We start from the raw sequence: 22137 nt of genomic DNA on the forward strand, positions 1-22137 counted from the left end.
TCAATGATTCATATCTATTAGCTGTTTGTTACAATATTCGTAATATAAGCTTTGCCTCTTATTAATATTGGTAAGCTTTCTAGCTACTTTCTCTTTTTCTTTTTCTTTTTTCAAAAAGATATTTACCCTCTAAATAGGGCCACACAAGACGGTGGCTTCCAGACAAAAACCAGTTATGGTAAAAAAATCCAAGCGTTGGTTAAAATGTGTGGTGAAAAGAAAGTTAGCTTAATTGAGTGGTCCATCAAAACAAAGGGTCCACTTAAAATACAGCCACTGCATGCTATACAACCGTTTTTATTTTTTATTTTAAAACTTATTGACCGTTGGATTGCTTATAAACGGCTTTTATTTTTTACGCATGAAACCGGCTACCGAGCGAAAGAATTGGAAGTGGGAACTGGCAAATATCAGGAGCAATTATCACATAGCTACATCAATTTTATCTAAATATCGAAATTATCAATTTAAATTAGGAAAATGTCAAAGACCCCTTCCTCAACATGAAAATTTTGCATTTTCTTATGGCTGAAAAAATTACTTTGAAACATGTAATGTCTATATTAGTGAGAATAATATTTACATTAGTGTAAACTAAGTATATTTTTCTTTTCTTATTTTCCATTTAACTATTGGATAGTTTTCAAATAATTATAATTATTCATAGTACCAAATATCATAATTAATCATCAAATATTGTTATTCTCAATATTAGTTGAACTTGTGACTAATATTAATGATATAAATTTGTACTATATACAAGGCATATATAATGTACCATATATTTGATATTTGGATTATACTCACAAAGTTTCTCTTACACAAATTACTTCATACAAATTTCTCCCAAATTAATTAAATTATTGCATACTTTGTTTAATATTTTTTTTGCTACATTATATAAATTATCACATGTAAATTATTGCATGTAACATATTTGATCTTGAGTTATTACTAGTATTATAATTAATAGTAGTTAAGGAAAAATTACCTCCTACTGCCCCCCCCCCCCAAGTTATAATAATGTTAGCTTTATATATTATTTTACTATTCTACCCCTAATCTTATTGTTAGCTATAAATTTTAAATATTTTGAAAATACAAATTAAGTAAAATAACTTATATACCCTTGATGATCAAATTTTATTTTATAATAAATTGTAAATTATAGAGAAAAATTACAAGTAGGGAAAATGTCGTAAATATCCCTAATAGTTGTAAATTATCCATTTAAATTGGAATAACATTTGGTTATATATATCCACAATATGTGTGTGTGTGTGTGAAGTAATTTTTCTCGATAATTTATTATTAAATTTATTTAATCATTAGGGATATATAAGTCATTTCACTTTATTTATACTCTAAAAATATTTAAATTTTATGGCTAACATCAAAACTATGTGTCAAATAGTACAATGATATATAAAGTTAACATTGTTATAGTTGCAGGAGAGTTTGAACCTATTTTAAAGCATGAGATGATTTTTCATTTTTCTAAACAACATAGGATAATCTTTGTTTTTTTTTTTTTCATATTGTTAATAACTGTCATTATAGTCATTATTGTTATGATAGAAATAAATTCAGCTTATGATATTTTTTTATGATATTATATATTTTTAATGAAATGTCTTGTATAGTCTATATGATATCATTTTCTATAATAATAAAAGTTTTAACAATGTTTATATATATAGTCCAATTGAATGTATTTTTCTAAAGTGTGTATAATTTGATTTTATTTTTTAACCCTGCTTGAAAACCACTCTATCAAGTCAATGATGGACAATTTGTTAAAAATTAAATTTTTAATAATATTAAGCATATATTTTTTTAGGTATTATTACAATAATTGTTGTTGACATTGTGTTGTACCCTTAACTAAATTAACAATGTAACTAGAAGAGTGGGACTATTAGCACCCCTCCAAATACCTATTAAAACCCCTTTAATTGTTTTATAATTTAACCTTTATTAAAATTACAAAATAGGACAATTTCTAATTAACCTCCACTCAAAAGTCAAATAATTTTTATCTCTTAAAAAAAATCTAACATTTTCTCTAATTGTCAAGTAAGGAATTTACCACTAGTGGTTGAAATCGAAATAAGGAAACTCGTTGTTTTTTTTTTGAACGGGAGAAATCCTATTGTTGAAATATGGTTTAATAATAAAACTAAATAAAAATTAGAGAATAGGGTTTACACTAATAAATTTTGATTAAAGGTATTTTTTTCATTGATGTAGATGTTAAAAGAATTTTATAATTTTTAAAATATTTTAATGGAGTTAACAAAGAAAATGGGTGTTAAGAGATATTTAGAGGGGTGTCAATAGTCTCACTCAACTAGAAAACTATGATTTTAGTGCAACACCTAGAATGAAATAATTTAGAAAAAAAAAAAACCTACACCCTCGAGATTTGGAAAAATGATCATGTAGACCCTTATGTTTTCACCCAGGGACCCCAAGACCCCTTTGACTATAATACAATTTGGATGTATTAATTCAAAAAAATGGACTTTAAAATTTTTAATAAATACAAATATAATTTAAATAGTTTAATTTGTCTAATAAATTAATAATATTAAAACATTTTTTAATATAAAAAATAATTTTTAAAATGTAAATTATGATATTTATTTTAATTATATATTTGTATTTTTTATACAAATTTTAAATAAATCTTTAGGTTAAATAGATTTTATAATTAATAAAATATATCTCATGTATTAATAGTATTAAAATTTTTTATACAATATTGAAAATAATTTAAATTTTTAAATATTTATTTCAATATTATGTTTCTATTTATTAAAAAATTTAGTTTAATATAATATAAGACTGTAAAGTACTAAAATATTTTTATATATTAATTATTTTAAAATTTATATATTGTAACATTTATTTTAATATTATATTTCTACTTATTATAAAACTTTAGAGTCAATTTTTGAATTAATAAAGTCAAAAGGCATTATAGTCAAAAGGGATTTTAGTGTCTCTTAGTGAAAACTCAGGGATCTACATGATCATTTTCCCAAGTCTTGGGAAGTGACCTTGTCATAATTTACGCTTAATTGCATATGTGATTATATGATTTAAGTATGATAATTAAAATTTTGAAGTATATTATATTTATTTGAGTAATACTCACTTATAAAATAGATATTATATAATTTGAGTAGTAATCAATAAAAAATATGATGTATATCATTACAAATTTATTACAATATTAGTATACAATAAAATAAACTATCACTAAAATATAATAATTAAAAATAAGGCAACATCAATTAAGGTCTAAATTACGTATCCAACTATATATGTATATTGTTAAATAAATTTAATTTTTATGACTTATAAAAAACGATTGCAATTTGGAGCAATAAATAAATAGTTTTAAAATTGCAGTCAACGTTATTGTTAAATTATAATGTTGAATTTACCTATAAGAGAAAATTTTCCTTTCAATACTTAATTTAGGAAGCAAAATTAATGTTTTAATATATTTTCTTTTTTCTTTATTGCATTAATTTTCTAATGTGTTTTTTTTATACAAAATATCATTTAATTTGAATTGCATTTACTATGCTTAAAGCATTAATTAAAGATAAATAAATGGTGACTCGGTTGAATTGGATTCAAAGTAAATGCTAATTTGAAAATCTTAAAATTTCAATATAAAAATTAATTTTCACTATTTCTGGGATAATCATATATAAATAAATAATTTGTTTTATCATAAACATTTGAAAAATAAAAAATTGAGCTGTACAAATTGCATATGCAATTGTTAAAAATGAAATTTTGGTTGAAGTGATGAGATATCAAAGAATTTATTTTGGAAAGAAAATGAGTACAATTAATTTGAATTAATAAAATAGGCATATTTATAATGATCAAAAGCTCAAGTATAAATAAGTTGAGTTTAATAAATCTCATGAAGTCAAGAAGATCAAAAAGAGAAAAAAAAAATATGTTCCAACATAATTAGATTAGGTAAGTTTCTAATCTCTTAACTTACAATGTTGATCGTAGTTTATAGAAAATTGAATAGGGGTTACGATAGTGAAATTTTAATATATTGCAGTAAGTTGATATTTACTGAAATAAGAGGAGTAAAATGAGATTCACCTTAATAATATTATTTGTTTTTCGTAATAAATGTTTACTTTGAATTTTATAATATCAACCTGGAATTTAACCAATAATGTTGAAACATGATGTAGGCATTGAGAACTTGAAACACAAAAGTAGAGAACTAATTAATTGAAACAATTGAACCCATAAGTGAGAAAGCTTAACCAAACTATGGGACTAATCTAATCATATATAAAATCTAAAAAGTAAATTTGGTATCTAACCCAATTTATTAAGATCTTACATAAATAATCGGAATATTCAACACAATACTAGTGAAATTATTAGTTGAAACTCATGTACCAATAAAGGAGAAAGTTTAACCAAAAGTAGGGATTAGTCCAACGAGAAATGAAATTTACTTGTAATTTAACTCAAAACATTAGTACTTAACTTTTAACAAAAATCAGGAAAATTATCCAACGAGAAATACTATATACTTGGAATTTAATCCAAAATATTGGTATTTAACGATTTTAGTAGGAATACTAAACACAAAACTAGTGGATTGACAAGTTGAAACATATAAACCTATAGTTGAGAAAGATTAACCAAAATCAAGAACCAATATAACAAAAAATAAAATTTTACAAAGTAAAATCGGTATCTAACCCAAATTATTGAAATCTTACCTCGATAAAGAAACATTCAACACAAAATCACTGGAATTATTAGTTAAAATGCATGAACCCATAATGGAGAAAGTTTAACCAAAATAAGGAACTATTCTGGCGAGAAATGAAATTTACTTGGAATTTAACCCAAAATATTGATTTTTAACGATTTTAGTAGGAATAATAAAAGCATTACTAATGGATTGAAAAGTTGAAATATATTAGCCTATAATTGAGAAAATTTAACCAAAATTTGATACAAATCCAACAAAAAATTAAACGCTACAAAGTAGTTTGGTACTTAACCCAAATAATTGAAATCTTACCTAGATAATGGGAACATTCAACACAAACCTAGTGAAATTATTAGCTGAAACCATTATACCAATAAGAGAGAAAGTTTAACCAAAATTAGGAACTCATCCTACGAGAACTAAAATTTACTTGTAATTTAACAAAAAATATTGGTATTTAACGAATTTAGTAGGAACATTAAACACAAAACTAGTGGATTGAAAAGTTGAAATAAATGAATCAATAAATGAGAAAGACTAACCAAAATTAGAGACATGAAAAATAAACTTGAAACATCCACCCATTAAATTGATATTTAACCAAAAAATTAGAATATAATTATTTTTATAATTTTTTAACATTTATTTATGTTAAAAAAATTTAAAAATATTTTTCTCATTTAATTGATTTTTATGTTTCAGATTTAAAATTTTCATTTTTTTTTCATTTTATTATATTTTTTTAAGCATTAAAAACAAAATTTAAAAATTATTTAATGAACAACCGGTAAAATACGGGTTGTTCAAGTTTTTGGCAGCAGCTGTATAAGATACAGCCCAGCCCTGCACTGTAAGATGACTCCCAAATAAAATATGGGGATTGCATGCTTTTGTAATATCGCGGCATGCTATATAAAATGAAGCATTTGCTTAACCGTCAACGAGTGAAAGTGGAGTGTTATGGGTAAGAATATAGAGTGCTGCTGAATATCAAGAACAACGAGAGAAGGACGAGAGAATTGACTCTTCTCTCTCTCTGCTGTCAGCTTTTTTTTTCTCTCTCTCCTCCCACCACATGCTTCATTCTCTCGTCCTTCTCTCGTTTTTCTTGATACTTAGCATTTTCTAAGAATATATGGCCAAAGTTGAAAGAAAGTAATTGAGCATTGAGGAGAGAGAGGCCTTATTAAAGTAATTGAGAATTGACGAGAGAGAGGCCTTATTTTAGCTTTGACTTATGTTATTAAAGTTGTGGGCTAAATCAATATTATTTTAGTTTCTCCTATAAGGGAGACTTTAAGTATTTAAGATTTTTAGATATTTTTTGTATTCTGTTGATGAGGGCATAAATTGACTAATTACACCAACTTTAAAAGCAATAGAATATCTACACTTTCTATTCAGAAAGTCCAACACATACCTCATTTGAGAAGGGAATAATCCTTTTCTTGGATCTTATAAACTTCATTCCTAAGAAGCATATTTAAGTGCTCCAAGATATTTTGTCTCCAATTCTTTTGCATGAAAAAACCTTCCGATACTCTACAACTCTTTACTTCATCTTCAGTTAATATTATGCATGTCATTGCTTGAGTGTTTGTAGAAAAGAGTGTGAGCATTAGCCTGACTTCCTTTTGATACCTTAATTTCGAGCACCTTACATAATTAAACACCTTCATACCCAAATGTGGATTCACTCATTCACAAACACTTCCTCTGTAGCTCACCATTTAAAAAGACTGTACGTTCTTTAAATCTAATTACCATATAGTTGCAATGGCCAATTAAAAAATTACACTAATTAACAACCACAAAAAAGAAAAAAATAGTTGAACTTTATTTTATTATTGAGATATTACATCATAGGTTATCTATAGAGTTCACAAGAGGCTTCTCTTGGATAACTGAACCTTTAAACCATACTTCATATTAAGTATAATAGAATTACGTGGTAAAACAGGATGACCTTTTGCTACTTTTACATGATAATTCCCGATCACCGCACTCGCAACCATCTTCATTTGAATCAAAGCCTTGTCCTTCCCTAAACAATTTCTAGGACCAGCATGAAATGCAGTGAACTTGTATGTCGGCACATGCACAATACACCCTTTCTCTGAAATCCATCTCTCGGGCTTGAACTCTAAACAATCATTGCCCCATATCTCTTCCATCCTCCCCATTGCATAATAAGAAATCAATACCGTTTGATTCTTCTTGATGTGATGACCACTTGGGAGAATGTCTGCTTGTCCTGCAATTTTGTGATTGTACGGTACTGGTGGGTATAGTCTTAATGTTTCACACAAGGCTGCATGAAGATAAACTAAATTATTTGCCTGTTTTGTGTTGAAGAAAAATCTCCTTTCCCCGTCTTCTTTTTTGTGCATGACTATAGTGGCCTTGATCTCTTTCAGAATTTTGTTTTCAACTGATGGGTGTGTGGCAACAAGCCAGAAAAACCAAACGAGGCCTGAACTTATAGTATCATTTCCAGCTCCCAAGAAACTGAATGCTGTGTCTCTTAGAAACTTGTCAGTTTTTCTCAAAGCAGATATTTGTTCATCTTCTTTCACTTCCTCTTCTTCTTCTTCTGCCATATAAGCTGTTAATAAGTCAAATTCCTCCTCCTTCTTCTCCATATTAGCTTTTCTACTAGAAATACGCTCGTAGAGGAATCTATCGAAAGTTTGCCATGCTCTACTAAGCTTCTTCTCTTCTCCAATCTGAAGCCATTTTTGCAGTTTCCAACAAATTTTTGGCACAATATGTCGATAAAGCAAAGCTTGCTCCATTGTGTTAAATGCATTTGCATAAACAGTTTGAGGGAACTCAACAGAGAGATAATTTGGATCAATTCCTAAAACCAACATACAGATGTTGTCGAAGGCAAATCGCTTAAGCACGTCTTGTAAGTCCACCACGGTCCCTAGTTCTGAGGCATGATCAAGAACTGGGATAAGACCTGTTTCCATCTTTTGATGAGCAACTTTTTCTAAAGCAGACTCGAACTTGTTGTGCTTCATCACTGAATGGATTATTTTCCTCTGTATTTTCCACAGGTCTCCGTCGGCATTGAGAACACCATCTCCCAGAGGCTCGATGATCATCCTGAAGTCAGGTCCCTTTTGGTAGTTGCTGAAGTTCTTGCTGCTGATGTAGTGAACATTCATGGGATCACTGGTGACGATGAGGTCCATTTGGGCAAACCAGGGCCCTGTGAACTCAAATGTGCCCCGATTCTTTTTCAAAACATCATGTGCGAGAAATTCATGGAAATGCCATGTGTTTGCAAATAATCCTGGCAGCATCCCAAGGACGGGCCAGTTTCTCATGGGAGAGTTTCTATCGCTCCAACTCCAATGTAAAACAATTATAAGAAAGGAAATAAGAAATATTGCTATGATCATTTCTCCATAAGCAAATGTAATGGCCATTGAAGAAGTTATCTTTTCATAAAATTCATATACACTGTTCAAGTTACATACGTTATGCATTTATAGTACTTTCAATATTAATGAATCGAGTCTAGGGTGACTAAGACGTGAACGTGTGACGTCTCCTCTCCAAAATAGTTTTAGTTCACTCCAGGGAGAAATTTTTTTTTTTTCAACTATAATTTAGGTGAGGTAGATATCTCATTAATATGATCAATAAATATATCTCATTGATATCTCATTAATATGATCAATAAATATAGGGAAAATGACATTCAACCCCCCCAATGTTTAGGAAAATGGATAAAAAATCCCTCAACGTTCTAAAAAGGACTTATAACCATCTTTCCATTAACAAACACCGTTTGTTTTAACAGTAAATTTATTTTTAATTTTTAATTACTATTATACTCTCATAATAAATATAAATTAATATATTGATTTGTGACATGTCACAATTAATAATTTTTTTAAAACTAAAAATTGAGATACAATTACATTTTTGCCCAAATTATTTGCTATAAATGATACATTTCTAATGATCAAACCTTTCATATGTGATTATTACTAATAAAACGAAATTTGATTAAACCCTTTTTCTTTGAGGAATCAAAACCATTACACTAGATTGACCTGACGGCGACACTTATAGTGAGAGATAAAGTTCAACCTGTTCTTTGGAAGAAGTTTTGGTTAGTATCCATGTTCATTGTACTGGAGTTGCTAATTTTCTTTTTTATCTTTTTGTAATTTTTTATTATAAAAATAAATATAAATGATTTCATTATCATGAAAAGAATCTATGTTCAAACATTGAACCAGAATTATACGGCTTTTTTTTTGGGCTTCTTGGTGTATAAGTTTTGGATTTTTGGGTATGTAGGACAATTGTTAATTGTGATATATCTCAAATTAATATATTAATTAATTTATTATAAGGGTATAATAGTAATTAAAAATTAAAAATAAATTTGCTGTTAAAACAAACTGTGTTTGTTAACGGAAAGGAGATTATAAGTCCTTTTTGAAACGTTGAGGGGTTTTTTATCCCTTTTCCTAAACGTTGGGGGGTTGAATATCCTTTTCCCATAAATATATATTAGATCATACAGATATGCCTTAATGGGAAGCATTCTAACTACTTTCTCATTAAAAATAAAAAAATAAAAAACAAACAAATATGATATTTACTAAAGCTAGCAAAATTTAACATGACACAAATATCCAACACAAAATTCATATACATTGTTCAAGTTACATACGTTATGCATTTATAGTACTTTCAATATTAATGAATCGAGTCTAGGGTGACTAAGACGTGAACGTGTGACGTCTTCTCTCCAAAATCCAAATATTATATAGTTTTGCAAATTTTATATAGGAAACATTCTTTTCATTTTGCATGTATAAATTGACATAAAGAAAATGCATGAATATCTTTATCACTCAGGTCATTGATAACCCACCAACAACTCTGCTGATAGTCGAATACTTTTCAACCAGCATAGTTTTAGTTCACTCCAATCATTGAGGGGACAAAATATTTTTTTTTTCCAACTATAATTTAGGTGAGGTAGATATCTCATTAATATGATCAATAAATATATCTCATTAATATGGTCAATAAATATATATTAGATCATACAGATGTGCCTTAATGGGAAGCTTTCTAACTACTTTCTCATTAAATAAAAAAAATGATATTTACTAGAGCTAGCAAAATTTAAGATGTCTCAAATATCCAACACAAACATAATAAGAATGAATAGGTATGAGTCATCAAATTTGACACGATTATTAAATGGGCCGAGTTTAGGTTGACACTATTTTTTTTTTCATGTCGGGCTATGGTGAAAGTTGTTGACCCATTTACCCACTCAATGAAACGAGCATATTTTCTATTATAAATTAATTTATAGGTTTTGTCATCAAAACTCAAATATTGGACATGATTCTCTTTTTTTTTTTTTTACGGAACAATGAACATATACATAATATTTTATTTATAAATTTTATATAGATCTAGAACCTCAATAGTGTAAATATGTAAAATATTAGTAGATATAAATATTTTATAATATTGATCTATAATTCAAAACTTTAATAGTGTGAATGAGTAATTAATATATATATATATATATATATCTTGTAATTTTCCCTTTCTTCAAAAGTTGTAACTCATTTTTGGATTCAAGCAATTTAACCTGTAAGTTTTAAATTCAATTTGTACTTCCAATTTAAAGTTTAGATGCATGTTTAAATTTCTGCAATAAATTTAAAGCTTTTTAATTTTCATAAAAACTGTTACGTTCCTCTAAGGTAAAGAGACCGGATCTCTGCCCTTAGTTGTATCTTGTAATTTTCCCTTTCTTCAAAAGTTGTAACTCATTTCTGGATTCAAACAATTTAACCTGTAAGTTTTAAATTCAATTTGTACTTCCAATTTAAAGTTTAGATGCATGTTTAAATTTCTGCAATAAATTTAAAGCTTTTTAATTTTCATAAAAACTGTTACGTTCCTCTAAGGCAAAGAGACCGGATCTCTGCCCTTAGTTGTATCTTCTCAAATATTTCTTACTGGTATCAGAGCCAATGGGAGGATAGTGTAATATAGAATAGAGACTTCTTGTTTAAAGACTTGTGTTTTAGTTAAACTATGTTTGTGTGGTGAGTGTTACCTCTGTGTGCCTTGGTGGTTTTTGGTCGTTAGTCCCGATTAGGTTGAAGGGCAGTAAAACCAATTCTTAGCCTTGGATTGTAGCCATACCGACAAGACTGATACTAGATATAGGTCTTGACCCATAGATTCTCTGCTCTGTAGAACATCGTCCTTTTCTAGCTCTTCTTCTGGAAGAACTAGTGATTCAAAGAATATTGTGAATTCGGAAGAATTTGTGATTGAAGACTTTAATAAAGCAATTGATAATTGGGAATTACCAAAGGTTAATAAAGAAATTATTTATAAAACAAAAAAGCTTGATTTTTTAAAGAATGATTATGTTATAAAAACTGAAGAAAGAGACATAACCCTTTCAAAGCCATTTGAAACTATTCATCTATTTTCAGAACACTCTTTAAAGAAATTAAAAGATAAGAATTTTAATTACGTTCATATCGGCTTAATACAAGTTGGTATAAAACCCTTAACAAAAGAAGGTCTTAATACCTCTATACTGGCTGTCCTACGAGATAGGCGATTAATCTCTTTTGGTGATTCTTTACTAAGTAGTATAGAATAAAGTCTTTGTAAAGGTCCCATTTCATTCAATTGTTACCCGAACATAACAATTTCTCTAAAGGACAAGAACATTCTAAAAAGCATGATTTTGCAAATCAAGACCCATAATTATCATATGATTGAGGGATCTGTCCCAGTGGCATTAATCTATAAAATTTCTTACAAAGCCATGATTTCTGCGTTTAACACGCAACATAAATTTCAATCAAAAAGAGATTAGACTCTTCTCTTGCAGACTGATCTGTCTAAAGCCAACACCGTTATTCCAAAACCAATCCAATGGAAAGATATCAATCTTCCAGATGAATGGATTCTTGAAGGAGCCACTGCTCCAGTGATTCCTAAACAACTCGAGCCAAATACAGAGTTACAAAATGTAACTCAGTATTCAGATGGTAAAGTCAAATTATTCTTTAGGAGATCTACATCATCCAGATTCTCCAACAAAGACTCAAGTACGAGTATTCCTACTTTAGAAAGAAAATTTTCAAAAATTCCTTCTGTTATAAATCTCCCTTTTCAACAAGTACAAAGTCAACCTAGGTTTTTCACCTCAAATATACCTAGTTCCTCCATACATTCTGTCGACTATACAACTAGTGTTCCTCATCCTATTTACACTAGCCGACAACATGAACAAAGTCAGGAAGAGAAATAACCTTCTCCTCCAACTTCCCCTACATTTTCTGCCGTCACAGAAAATGTAATTAATGTTATAGAAAAAGACTTTGAATTAGATAAAACTCTTATTCACAATGATTTTTATTCTGATTCCAACAAAGAAAAAAGACTTTGGTTTTTCAAACATTTATTAAACCAAAGAAAAGAAATCCAACAAGTTTATTATGAGTTTCTAAATTTGCATAAAGTTCATATATTATTTTTTGATTGGTTTCAAATGTATGCTTCGGATAACAACATTACTTATCCTTTTAAAGAATCAAATTCCATTACTGTTAGAAGGAAAATCCCGGAATGGAACCTCTCCGGTAGTGGTAGAGTCATAGAATCTGAGCATCCACCTCTTAGGAGTCTAATCATTGATCATGGTGAGCCTCCTGTTAAGATTAAAGCCTCACTTTATAAAATCCATAAAGATCCAGAATCGAATTTAGACAGCATTATTCAACAGAATGATTTCTGTAATGCAAATCTAAATACGATAGGAAAACAGTTAACTAGGATAGAAAGCCAATTCCAAAAGTCGACCATAGTTGTTTCTTCTGTTACACCAAAATCAGATTCTGACAAAAAGCTTATGGAGCTTATTTTCAAACCTTTTCAGGTTTCGAAAACTAGTCAAAAGCTTGTTCAAGAGTCAAAATTAGATTTTGTTAAAGCTATTAAAGAACAATTAGATAGAATAGAAGCCTCTTCTTATTCATCTAGTAAAATCCAAATAGCTCCGGATAGTGCCCAATCCAGTAAGATTGGAGTACTAGAACAGGACAATATGTCTATAGCCTCTTCAGATATAGAAGCCTTTAAAGAAGAACATGCTTCTAAAACCAACAAAATCCATTGGGAATTAGCCCTACCTACTGTCAAGTCTCCACTTGACTTAGCCATAGACAACAGACCTCGCGCATTAAACCAATCACGATTTAATGCATCTTCTGTCTATGAGTGGAATATTGATGGTCTGTCTGAATATAATATTCTAGGATTGTTGCAACAGATGACCATGACAGCTAATGCTTATAAAACATAGTCGGGAACTTCTGATAAAGCCATTGCAGAAATTCTCATAGCTGGTTTTACCGGTCAACTTAAAGGTTGGTGGGATCATCTTCTCACCAAACAGCAATAATTAGATATCCTTGATTCTATCCAAACAGATGAGAATTGAGCCCTCATCCTCGATAAGTTCAATAGTCTAATTCAGGATGTTGTTGCTACCTTGATTCTGACTATATCCCTTCATTTCATAGGTGATCCTTCACACCTAAGAGATAAAAATGCTGAGTTACTACATAACCTGAGATGTAGGAAACTTAGTGAATTCCAAAGTTACAAAACCACATTCTTTACCAGACTCTTCCTTAGGGATGATGTAAATCATATAACTTGGAAGGAAAAATTCCTTGCAGGTTTACCTACCCTATTAGGAGAAAAGGTTAGGAATTCCATAAAAGCCCTCTATGATAAACGTATTCCTTATGACGAACTCACATACGGTGAATTAGTCAGCTTTGTTAATAAGGAAGGTTTAAAGATTTGCCAAGACTTGAAACTTCAGAAGCGTCTAAAATAGGAGCTTAAAAAATCTAAGCAAGAATTAGACAGTTTCTGTAAGCAATTCAATTATGATCCCTTTAAAGCCTTTACTTCAAAAGATTGTAATGGTAAGTGTTTTTCAAAACCTTACAAGAGCCATTACAAATCAAAAAGCCATAGAAAACCTTTTCAAGATTCTAGAGAATTTTCTTATAAGAAACCTTCAAGGTCTTCTAAGAAGCCCAGCTTCTCTAAAAAGAAGGACTTTAGACCCAAACAAAAAATCCCTTTTAACTACAAAGAAGCCACGTGTTTTAAATGTGGAAGGAAAGGCCACACTGTAAAATTTTATAGGGTTAACAGAAAGCTCCACGAGCTTGGCCTTGATGAAGAAACACTTTATAAAATAGCCCCTCTACTTGTAGAGTCTTCTGACTCTGAGTCTTCCATGACGGGAGATAGTGAACCTCTACAGGTTGATGAGTTAATTGACTCAGATACATCTATATCTAGTGAGAGTGATTCTGACACAGAATCTAATTTAAAGAAGATCAATGTCTTGACTAAAGAACAAGAAACTTTTCTTGAATTGGTTAAACATATTTCTGATCAACATCTCCAAAAAGAATACCTTGATAAGCTTTTAAAAACCCTAGAACTCAATAAAACAGAAACTTCCAAAGCCCCAATAATTAAAAAGAATACTTATGATCTTACTGAGATTTTGGATAAAAAGAAAACAAAGAAAACAAAGAAAACTATAACTCCTAGTATTCAAGACCTTCAAAAAGAGATAAAAGAAATTAAACTTGAGATAAAAGAATTAAAAGAAAAACAAAAGAATAATTCTGAAACCATTCAACTCTTATTACAAAAACAATTAGAAGATAATTCAGATAAAGAAATTGAATCTGACGGTGAAAATGAACAAAATCTTGAAAATATTGAATCCATACCCAATGATTTCCTTTTTGTTCTTAAACAAATCACCACTCGAAAATATTTGATTAAGATCACATTAATTCTTTCTAAAGACTTTGAAATTGACACCATTGCCCTTTTTGACACTGGTGCTGATTTAAATTGCATTAAAGAAGACATTGTCCCTAAAAGATTTCATGAAAAAACTAATGAAAGACTCTCAGCCGCTAATAATTCAAAGTTAAAAGTTAAATCTAAAGTTGATGCCTCAGTGCATAATAATGGTTTTGAATTTCAGACTTCCTTCCTCCTAACAAATGATATCCATCGTACTGTTATATTAGAAACTCCCTTTATTAATCTCATTACCCCTTATACTGTCAACTATAATAGTATATCTTTTAAAGCAAAGAACAAAAAACTCATTTTTCCCTTTATTGAAAAACCTAAAACAAGAAATTTGAATATTGTTAAAGCTTGTTCTGTTTACCAGAACCAAATCAATGCCCTTCTCAAATCTAAACAAAATGACTTGATTTGTTTAAAACATAATTTGAGTTTACAAAGCATTGAAAACCAATTACAAAATGAATTTGTAAAAAAAAAAATCTCTGACTTTAAAACCCTCATTGAAAAAGAAATATGTGCTGATCTACCATCTGCTTTTTGGAACAGAAAACAACATTTGGTTGATTTGCCCTACGAAAATTCTTTTGATGAAAAGGAAATACCTACTAAAGCCCGTCTAATCCAAATGAACATGGAATTGGAACAACATTGCAAAAATGAAATAAAAGATTTGGAATCAAAAGGACTCATTGTAAAATCTAGGTCTCCATGGTCTTGTGCTGCTTTCTATGTCAATAAAAATTCTAAAATAGAAAGAGGAACACCTAGACTTGTAATAAATTACAAACCTCTTAATAAAGCATTAAAATGGATTAGGTATCTCATACCTAATAAAAATGATTTGCTCCAGAAATTACATTCTGCATTCATATTTTCAAAATTTGACATGAAATCTGGATTTTGGCAAATTGAAATTCATCCTAAAGATCGTTATAAAACTGCTTTTACTGTTCCTTTTGGACAGTATGAATGGACAGTTATGCCATTTGGTTTAAAGAATGCACCTTCAGAATTCCAAAGAATAATGAATGATATTTATAATCCCTATTCTGAATTTTGCATTGTTTATATAGATGACGTGTTGATTTTTTCTCAAACAATCGATCAACATTTCAAACATTTAAAGACTTTCTATCTTGCTACTAGGAAGGCTGGTCTAGCCATTTCTAGTTCTAAAGTTTCCTTGTTCCAAACAAGGATCATGTTCCTTGGTCATTACATTTCCAAAGGAACGATCACACCTATTGAGCGATCTCTTATTTTTGCTGATAAATTTCCTAATAAAATTCTTAATAAAACCCAATTACAAAGATTTCTAGGAAGTTTAAATCATGTTCTTGATTTTTGTCCTAATATCAACAAGATGTCAAAACTGTTGCATGATAGATTAAAAAAGAACCATGTTGCATGGACTGATGAGCATACTAAAACTGTTAAGCTAATAAAGAATTCTGTTAAAAATATTCCATGTTTATTCCTTGCAAATCCTGCATTACCTAAAATTGTTGAAACAGATGCATCAGATTTAGGATATAGAGGAATATTAAAGCAAAAAGAGAATAATAAAGAACAAATAATACAATATATTTTTGCTCATTGGAACGAATGCCAAAGAAATTACTCTACTATTAAAAAAGAAATTATTTCTATTGTTTTATGTATATCTAAATTCCAAAGTGATTTATTAAATCAAAAATTTTTACTCAGAATTGATTGCAAAGCTGCAAAACATGTTTTGGAAAAAGATGTTCAAAATATTGCTTCAAAACATATTTTTGCAAGATGGCAAGCCATTTTGAGCGTTTTTTATTTTGATATTGAGTTTATTAAAGGCGATACAATTTCTATCTCTGATTTTCTAACCACGGAATTTCTCCAAAATAGATAATGCCGCCCAAAAGACGAGATAAATGGAAGAGGATTCTTAAAGACCCTGAACCTAAAACCACCTCAAAGACCTCACCTGCAACCCCTCCTAAAGAAAAATTACTTTCATCAGCCATGCCAATCAAATCTTGGATTGACATAGTTGAAGAACAAGAGAATCAGGAAGCTCAGTTTAAAGCTATTACCTCTCAAGAACAGGTAAATGAATGGATGAAATCTATTTCTAAATCTCCTGAGCTTATGCTCGCCTTACAAAGTTTTTCCTAAAATAAAGATCTTTCTAAAGCTCCTGAAAAGGAGAAATTTGTTTCTAAAGAAATTTCAAAATCTTCTTCTTCTAAAGTTATTTCTGGAGAAAGCTCATCTTCTCAAATAGTTGTTTCTTAATCAAAGCTTTCTCAAAGATCTTCGGATTGGATTAATAAAACCCATTTTCAAAATGTTTTAACTATGGAAGATGGTTTTTATCACTCCGATCCATTTCAAGCAATTTCAAAGATTTTCCCGAAAGGCTGGTTTTTCAAACCATGGGATTTGTCCAAACCCTAGTCTTTCTATCAAAGCATTCTTGAATTTACTAAGTCTGTTAAATTTAAACATTTCTTCCTCAGTGAATCTCATTCTGAGCCTGCCTATTCCACGACAACTATTCTTAAAGTTCTAAGCCCAAAGCAGTGGAATGACCAACTTCACAAGCTCCAAACCTTTCCCGCCAGTTTCCAAAGAACCTTAAGCAATTGCTTATTCTTTTCCTATTGGGATTATCAACAAGCTTGGTTTAATACCTTTTTTATACAAAATCCAAAAAAGACTCATTCTTGGTTATTTTTCTTCAATTCAAAAATAACTGTCCAAAGCCTCCCAAATTGGTTTCAATGGTGGAACGTTTTTGGACCAAGCCCAGATATTCTTACCCTTAACACCATCCGTTGTCTAAATCTTTTCAAAGTCCACTATGTCCCTTCAGAATCTAAGAAAAGATTCCCTCATTTTCTCTGTTTCTGTACAAACTTTTTCCTTCCTTGGGTTTGGATGTGGAACTTCAACTACCACACCCAAGACGCCCAACTCATTTTACAAAGAACATTTAAAGTTAAATGGTGGTCTAAATTTGATGAGCAGTCCAAATTATCAGAAGCCACAGTTCAAGCTTGGCTTTCTTCCAGAGGACTCCTTACTCCAAGCATCCAAGATGTCAAAGCCCAAAGCACATTTTTAGCTCAAAGAACTAAAGCCCAGTCTCTCTTGGCCAGTGCAAAAATCGAAGAAGAATATTTCAAAGTCATGCAGCAGCTTCTTGTCTCGCGATCAGAACCTTCTGTTGCCAGTTCTGGTTTAAGCTCTTCCGGAGAAACTGAGCCGTTCATCTCCCTTCGAGATGAAAACGAAGATGACTGCTTCAGAATATTCTCTCCAATAAAGCATTCTTAAAGCTATTTGTATAAAAAAAAAGTAATTTTCTTATTCTGCAACAAGTAATTTTACAATTTTATTGTAAATATTTTCAGTTGTATTTATTTTCTTTTGTAATTATCTTTTCTGTATTCACATTATTGGGTGGTCCCCTGAACACAAGTGAGAGCGCACATGTCTCTTAACCCAACTTTTGCTTTTTTCTCTTAAAGTGAAAAGCATTGTAAAGACTTTTTACCATGACTAAAGGTCCCAACCACGTGAAGTTGATACCTTTCATGATGTTGTCCTCCAGCTGCACATGAAGTTAAAAATCATAGAGAAGATGTTGTCCCTCACAGGAAAAAGGAAAAGGACCCGCTCCACCAACTGCTCATGTGATTCAACAGTATCATTTCTCTTTTGTAAAAGCATTTTTTATATAAAGAAGGGGATGAAGACTAAGACTCATCACTTCTTCTTGAGCCAACAATTTGTAAAATCTCTCTCTCTCTCTCTCTCTCTCAGGAAATCTGGAACAAGATATCAAGGAAACATTTCCTATCTTGTAATTTTCCCTTTCTTCAAAAGTTGTAACTCATTCATGGATTCAAGCAATTTAACCTGTAAGTTTTAAATTCAATTTGTACTTCCAATTTAAAGTTTAGATGCATGTTTAAATTTCTGCAATAAATTTAAAGCTTTTTAATTTTCCTAAAAACTGTTACGTTCCTCTAAGGCAAAGAGACCGGATCTCTGCCCTTAGTTGTATCTTCTCTTCTCCCTCCATCCAATCAGAATATTATTTCTGGGATCCATATCTAGTATTATCTTTGAGCCTTTAGATTTTGTTGCTAGGCTTGATTAAAGAACATTAATTTATTTTTAGTATATCAGCTGGAAAACAGAACGTGCGTGATATTGATTTGTTCTAAGTCAGATCTGGTCACAAAGGCAGATTAAGTTCTGCATCGATCTGGAAACAACGCCACTATTTATTAATTGCAATTTGAAGTTTATATATATATATATGGTAATGCAGGATTTGCAAGAAATAAACATGGAATATTTTTTACAGATTGCTTTATTAATCTAACAACTTTGGTATGTTCTTCTGACCATGCAACAGGATTCTTTTTCAACCTATCATGCAAAGGTTTAGACATCCTATTGATATTAGGGCAAAAATTGAGAACATAATTTAGACTACCAAGAAATCTTTGTAATTGGGTTTTGTCCAGAATCTTGTCTGGGAATTTATCTGCAAACAAAAGAGATCTTTCAATTGGGGTGATAGTTCCTTTGGAAATATGATGACCTAGGAACCGGACTTTTGTTTGAAATAAAGAAATTTTTGAACTAGAAAGGGCTAACCCAGCTTTTTTAGTAACAAGGTGAAAAGTCTTTAAATGTTTGAAATGTTGGTCAATACTTTGAGAAAAAATCAATACATCATCAATGTAAACAATGCAAAACTCAGAATAGGGATTATAAATATCGTTCATGATTCTTTGAAATTCTGAGGGTGCATTTTTCAAACCAAAAGGCATTACTGTCCATTCGTATTGTCCAAAGGGAACAGTAAAAGCTGTTTTATAACAATCTTTAGGATGGATTTGTATTTGCCAAAAACCAGACTTCATATCAAATTTAGAAAAAATGAAAGCTGAACAGAGTTTTTGGAGCAAATCTTTTTTATTAGGTATTGGGTACCTAATCCATTTTAAAGCTTTATTCAAAGGTTTGTAATTTATCACAAGTCTAGGAACGCCTCTTTCAATTTCAGAATTTTTGTTGACATAAAAAGCGGCACAAGACCATGGTGATCTGGATTTTACAATGAGTCCTTTATTTCCTTCTGGTATCAGAGCCAAGGGGAGGATAGTGTAAAACAGTTTATAGTTCTGTGTTTAAAGACTTGTGTTTTATTTTCAAGTTTTGTTGTGTGGTGAATCCTTACTGGTAGTAAGTCCCGTCATAGGATAAGGTCATCCGTTTAGGGTTGTAAAACCATACCTGTAGCCATCCTGACAAAACCATAGATAGACCATAGGTTTTTACTCATGGACCCTATGCACTGTAGATCATCATCCTTTTCTAGCTCTTCTTCCGGGAAGACTAGTGCTTCAAAGCATGTTGTGAGTTCAGAAGAATTCTTTATTGAGAACTTTGATAAAGCAATTGATTGTTGGGAACTTCCAAAAATTTCTAAAGAAAAGATTTACAAAACAAAAAAGCTTGATTTTTTAAAGAATGATTATATTATAAAGACTGAAGAACGTGACATAACTCTTTCAAATCCATTTGAAACAATTCACTTGTTTTCTGAGCATTCTTTAAAGAAATTAAAAGAAAAGAATTTCAATTATGTTCACATCGGTCTTATTCAAGTCGGAATAAAACCCTTAACCAAAGAAGGCTTGGATACTTCTATCCTTGCTGTCCTAAGAGATGGGCGATTCATCTCTTTTAATGATTCTTTGCTAAGTAGCATCGAATCCAGTCTTTGTAAAGGTCCAATTTCATTTGATTGTTATCCAAACATAACAATTTCACTTAAAGATAAAAATATTTTGAAAAGCATGATTCTACAAATCAAAACTCATAATTATAATATGATTGAGGGATCCATCCCAGTTGCCTTAATTTTTAAAATCTCGTATAAGGCAATGATCACTGCATTCAGTACACAACATAAATTCCAGTCAAAAAGAGATGAGACTCTTCTCTTGCAGACTGATTTGTCTAGAGCCAACACAGTCATCCCAAAGCCTATTCAATGGAAAGATGTCCATCTTCCAGAAGAATGGATTCTTGAAGGAGCCGCTCCACCAGCGATTCCAAAACAACTTGAGCCTAATACAGAGTTGCAAAATATGACTCAGTATTCCGATGGAAAAGTCAAATTGTCATTCAGAAGATCCACCTCATCCAGATTTTCTAATAGAACATCGTGCTCAAGCATTCCTTCATTAGAAAGGAAATTTACAAAAGTCCCTTCTGTTATAAATCTTCCTTTTCAAAGTCAACCTAGGTTTTCAACTTCAGATATACCTAGCACTTCTATACGATCTGTTGACTATGCCACTAGTGTTCCTCACCCTATTTACACTAGTAGTCAACATGAACAAAGACAGGAAGAGAAAGAACCTTCTCCTCCAACTTCCCCTACATTTTCTGCCGTTACAGAAAATGTAATTAATGTCATTAAAAAGGAATTTGAATTGGATAAAGCTTTTCTGCATAAAGATTTTTATTCTGATTTAAACAAAGAAAAAAGACTTTGATTTTTCAAACATTTTTTAAATCAAATGAAAGAAATCCAACAAACCTATTATGAATTTGTGAATCTTCATCAAGTTCATATATTGTTTTTTGATTGGTTCGAGATATATTCTTCTAATAACAACATCTCTTACCCCTTCAAAGAGTCAAACCCTATTACTATTAGGAAAAAGACCACTGAATGGAAACTCTCTGAAAGTAATAGAACTGTCGATTCTGAGCATCCACCCCTCCGAATTGTAACCGTTGACCACGGCGAACCTCCTATAGAAATTAGGGCTTCACCTTACAAAATCCCTAAGCCTAATGATACTGATAGTAATTTAAGTAGTATTATTCAACAGAATAATTTCTGTAATACTAACTTAAATACTATAGGAAAACAGTTGACTAGGATAGAAAACCAATTCCAACAGTCAACCATATCTATTTCTCCTAGTCCAAAGCCTATTCCTTCAAAGTCAGATTTTGATAAAAAGCTTAAGGAACCTATTTTCAAACCCTTTCAGGTTTCGAAAACTAGCCAAAAGCTTGCCAATGAATCAAAATCGGATTTTACCAAAGCCATCAGCGAACAATTAGATAGGATAGAAGCTGCTTCTTCCTCATCTAGCAAAGTTCAGATAGCCCCTGATACTCCTCAATCTAGCAAGATTGGAGTATTAGAGAAAGATGACCAAACTTCTATTGCCTCTTCTGACTTAGAAGCCTTTACCGAAGAACCTGTTTCAAAAGCCAATAAAATCCATTGGGAACTTGCTATCCCTACTTCCAAATCTCCACCTGATTTGACTATAGACAACAGGCCTAGTGCATTAAATCAAGCTCGATATAATGCATCCTCTGTCTATGAGTGG

The 22137-nt window shown here is 30.6% G+C and overlaps 1 protein-coding gene across 1 annotated transcript; it reads right to left on the reverse strand.

Annotated features, from left to right (window-relative positions):
• Window positions 1-6592: 6592 nt before the first annotated feature.
• Window positions 6593-7733, reverse strand: LOC127899138 (noroxomaritidine synthase 2-like). Its single transcript, XM_052432131.1, has one exon. It carries the CDS (start codon window positions 7645-7647, stop codon window positions 6655-6657), a length of 993 nt encoding a protein of 330 aa, XP_052288091.1. The 5' UTR covers window positions 7648-7733; the 3' UTR covers window positions 6593-6654.
• Window positions 7734-22137: the final 14404 nt, after the last annotated feature.

This window comes from Citrus sinensis, chromosome 2, assembly GCF_022201045.2.
Source record: "Citrus sinensis cultivar Valencia sweet orange chromosome 2, DVS_A1.0, whole genome shotgun sequence".
Taxonomy (NCBI): domain Eukaryota; kingdom Viridiplantae; phylum Streptophyta; class Magnoliopsida; order Sapindales; family Rutaceae; genus Citrus; species Citrus sinensis.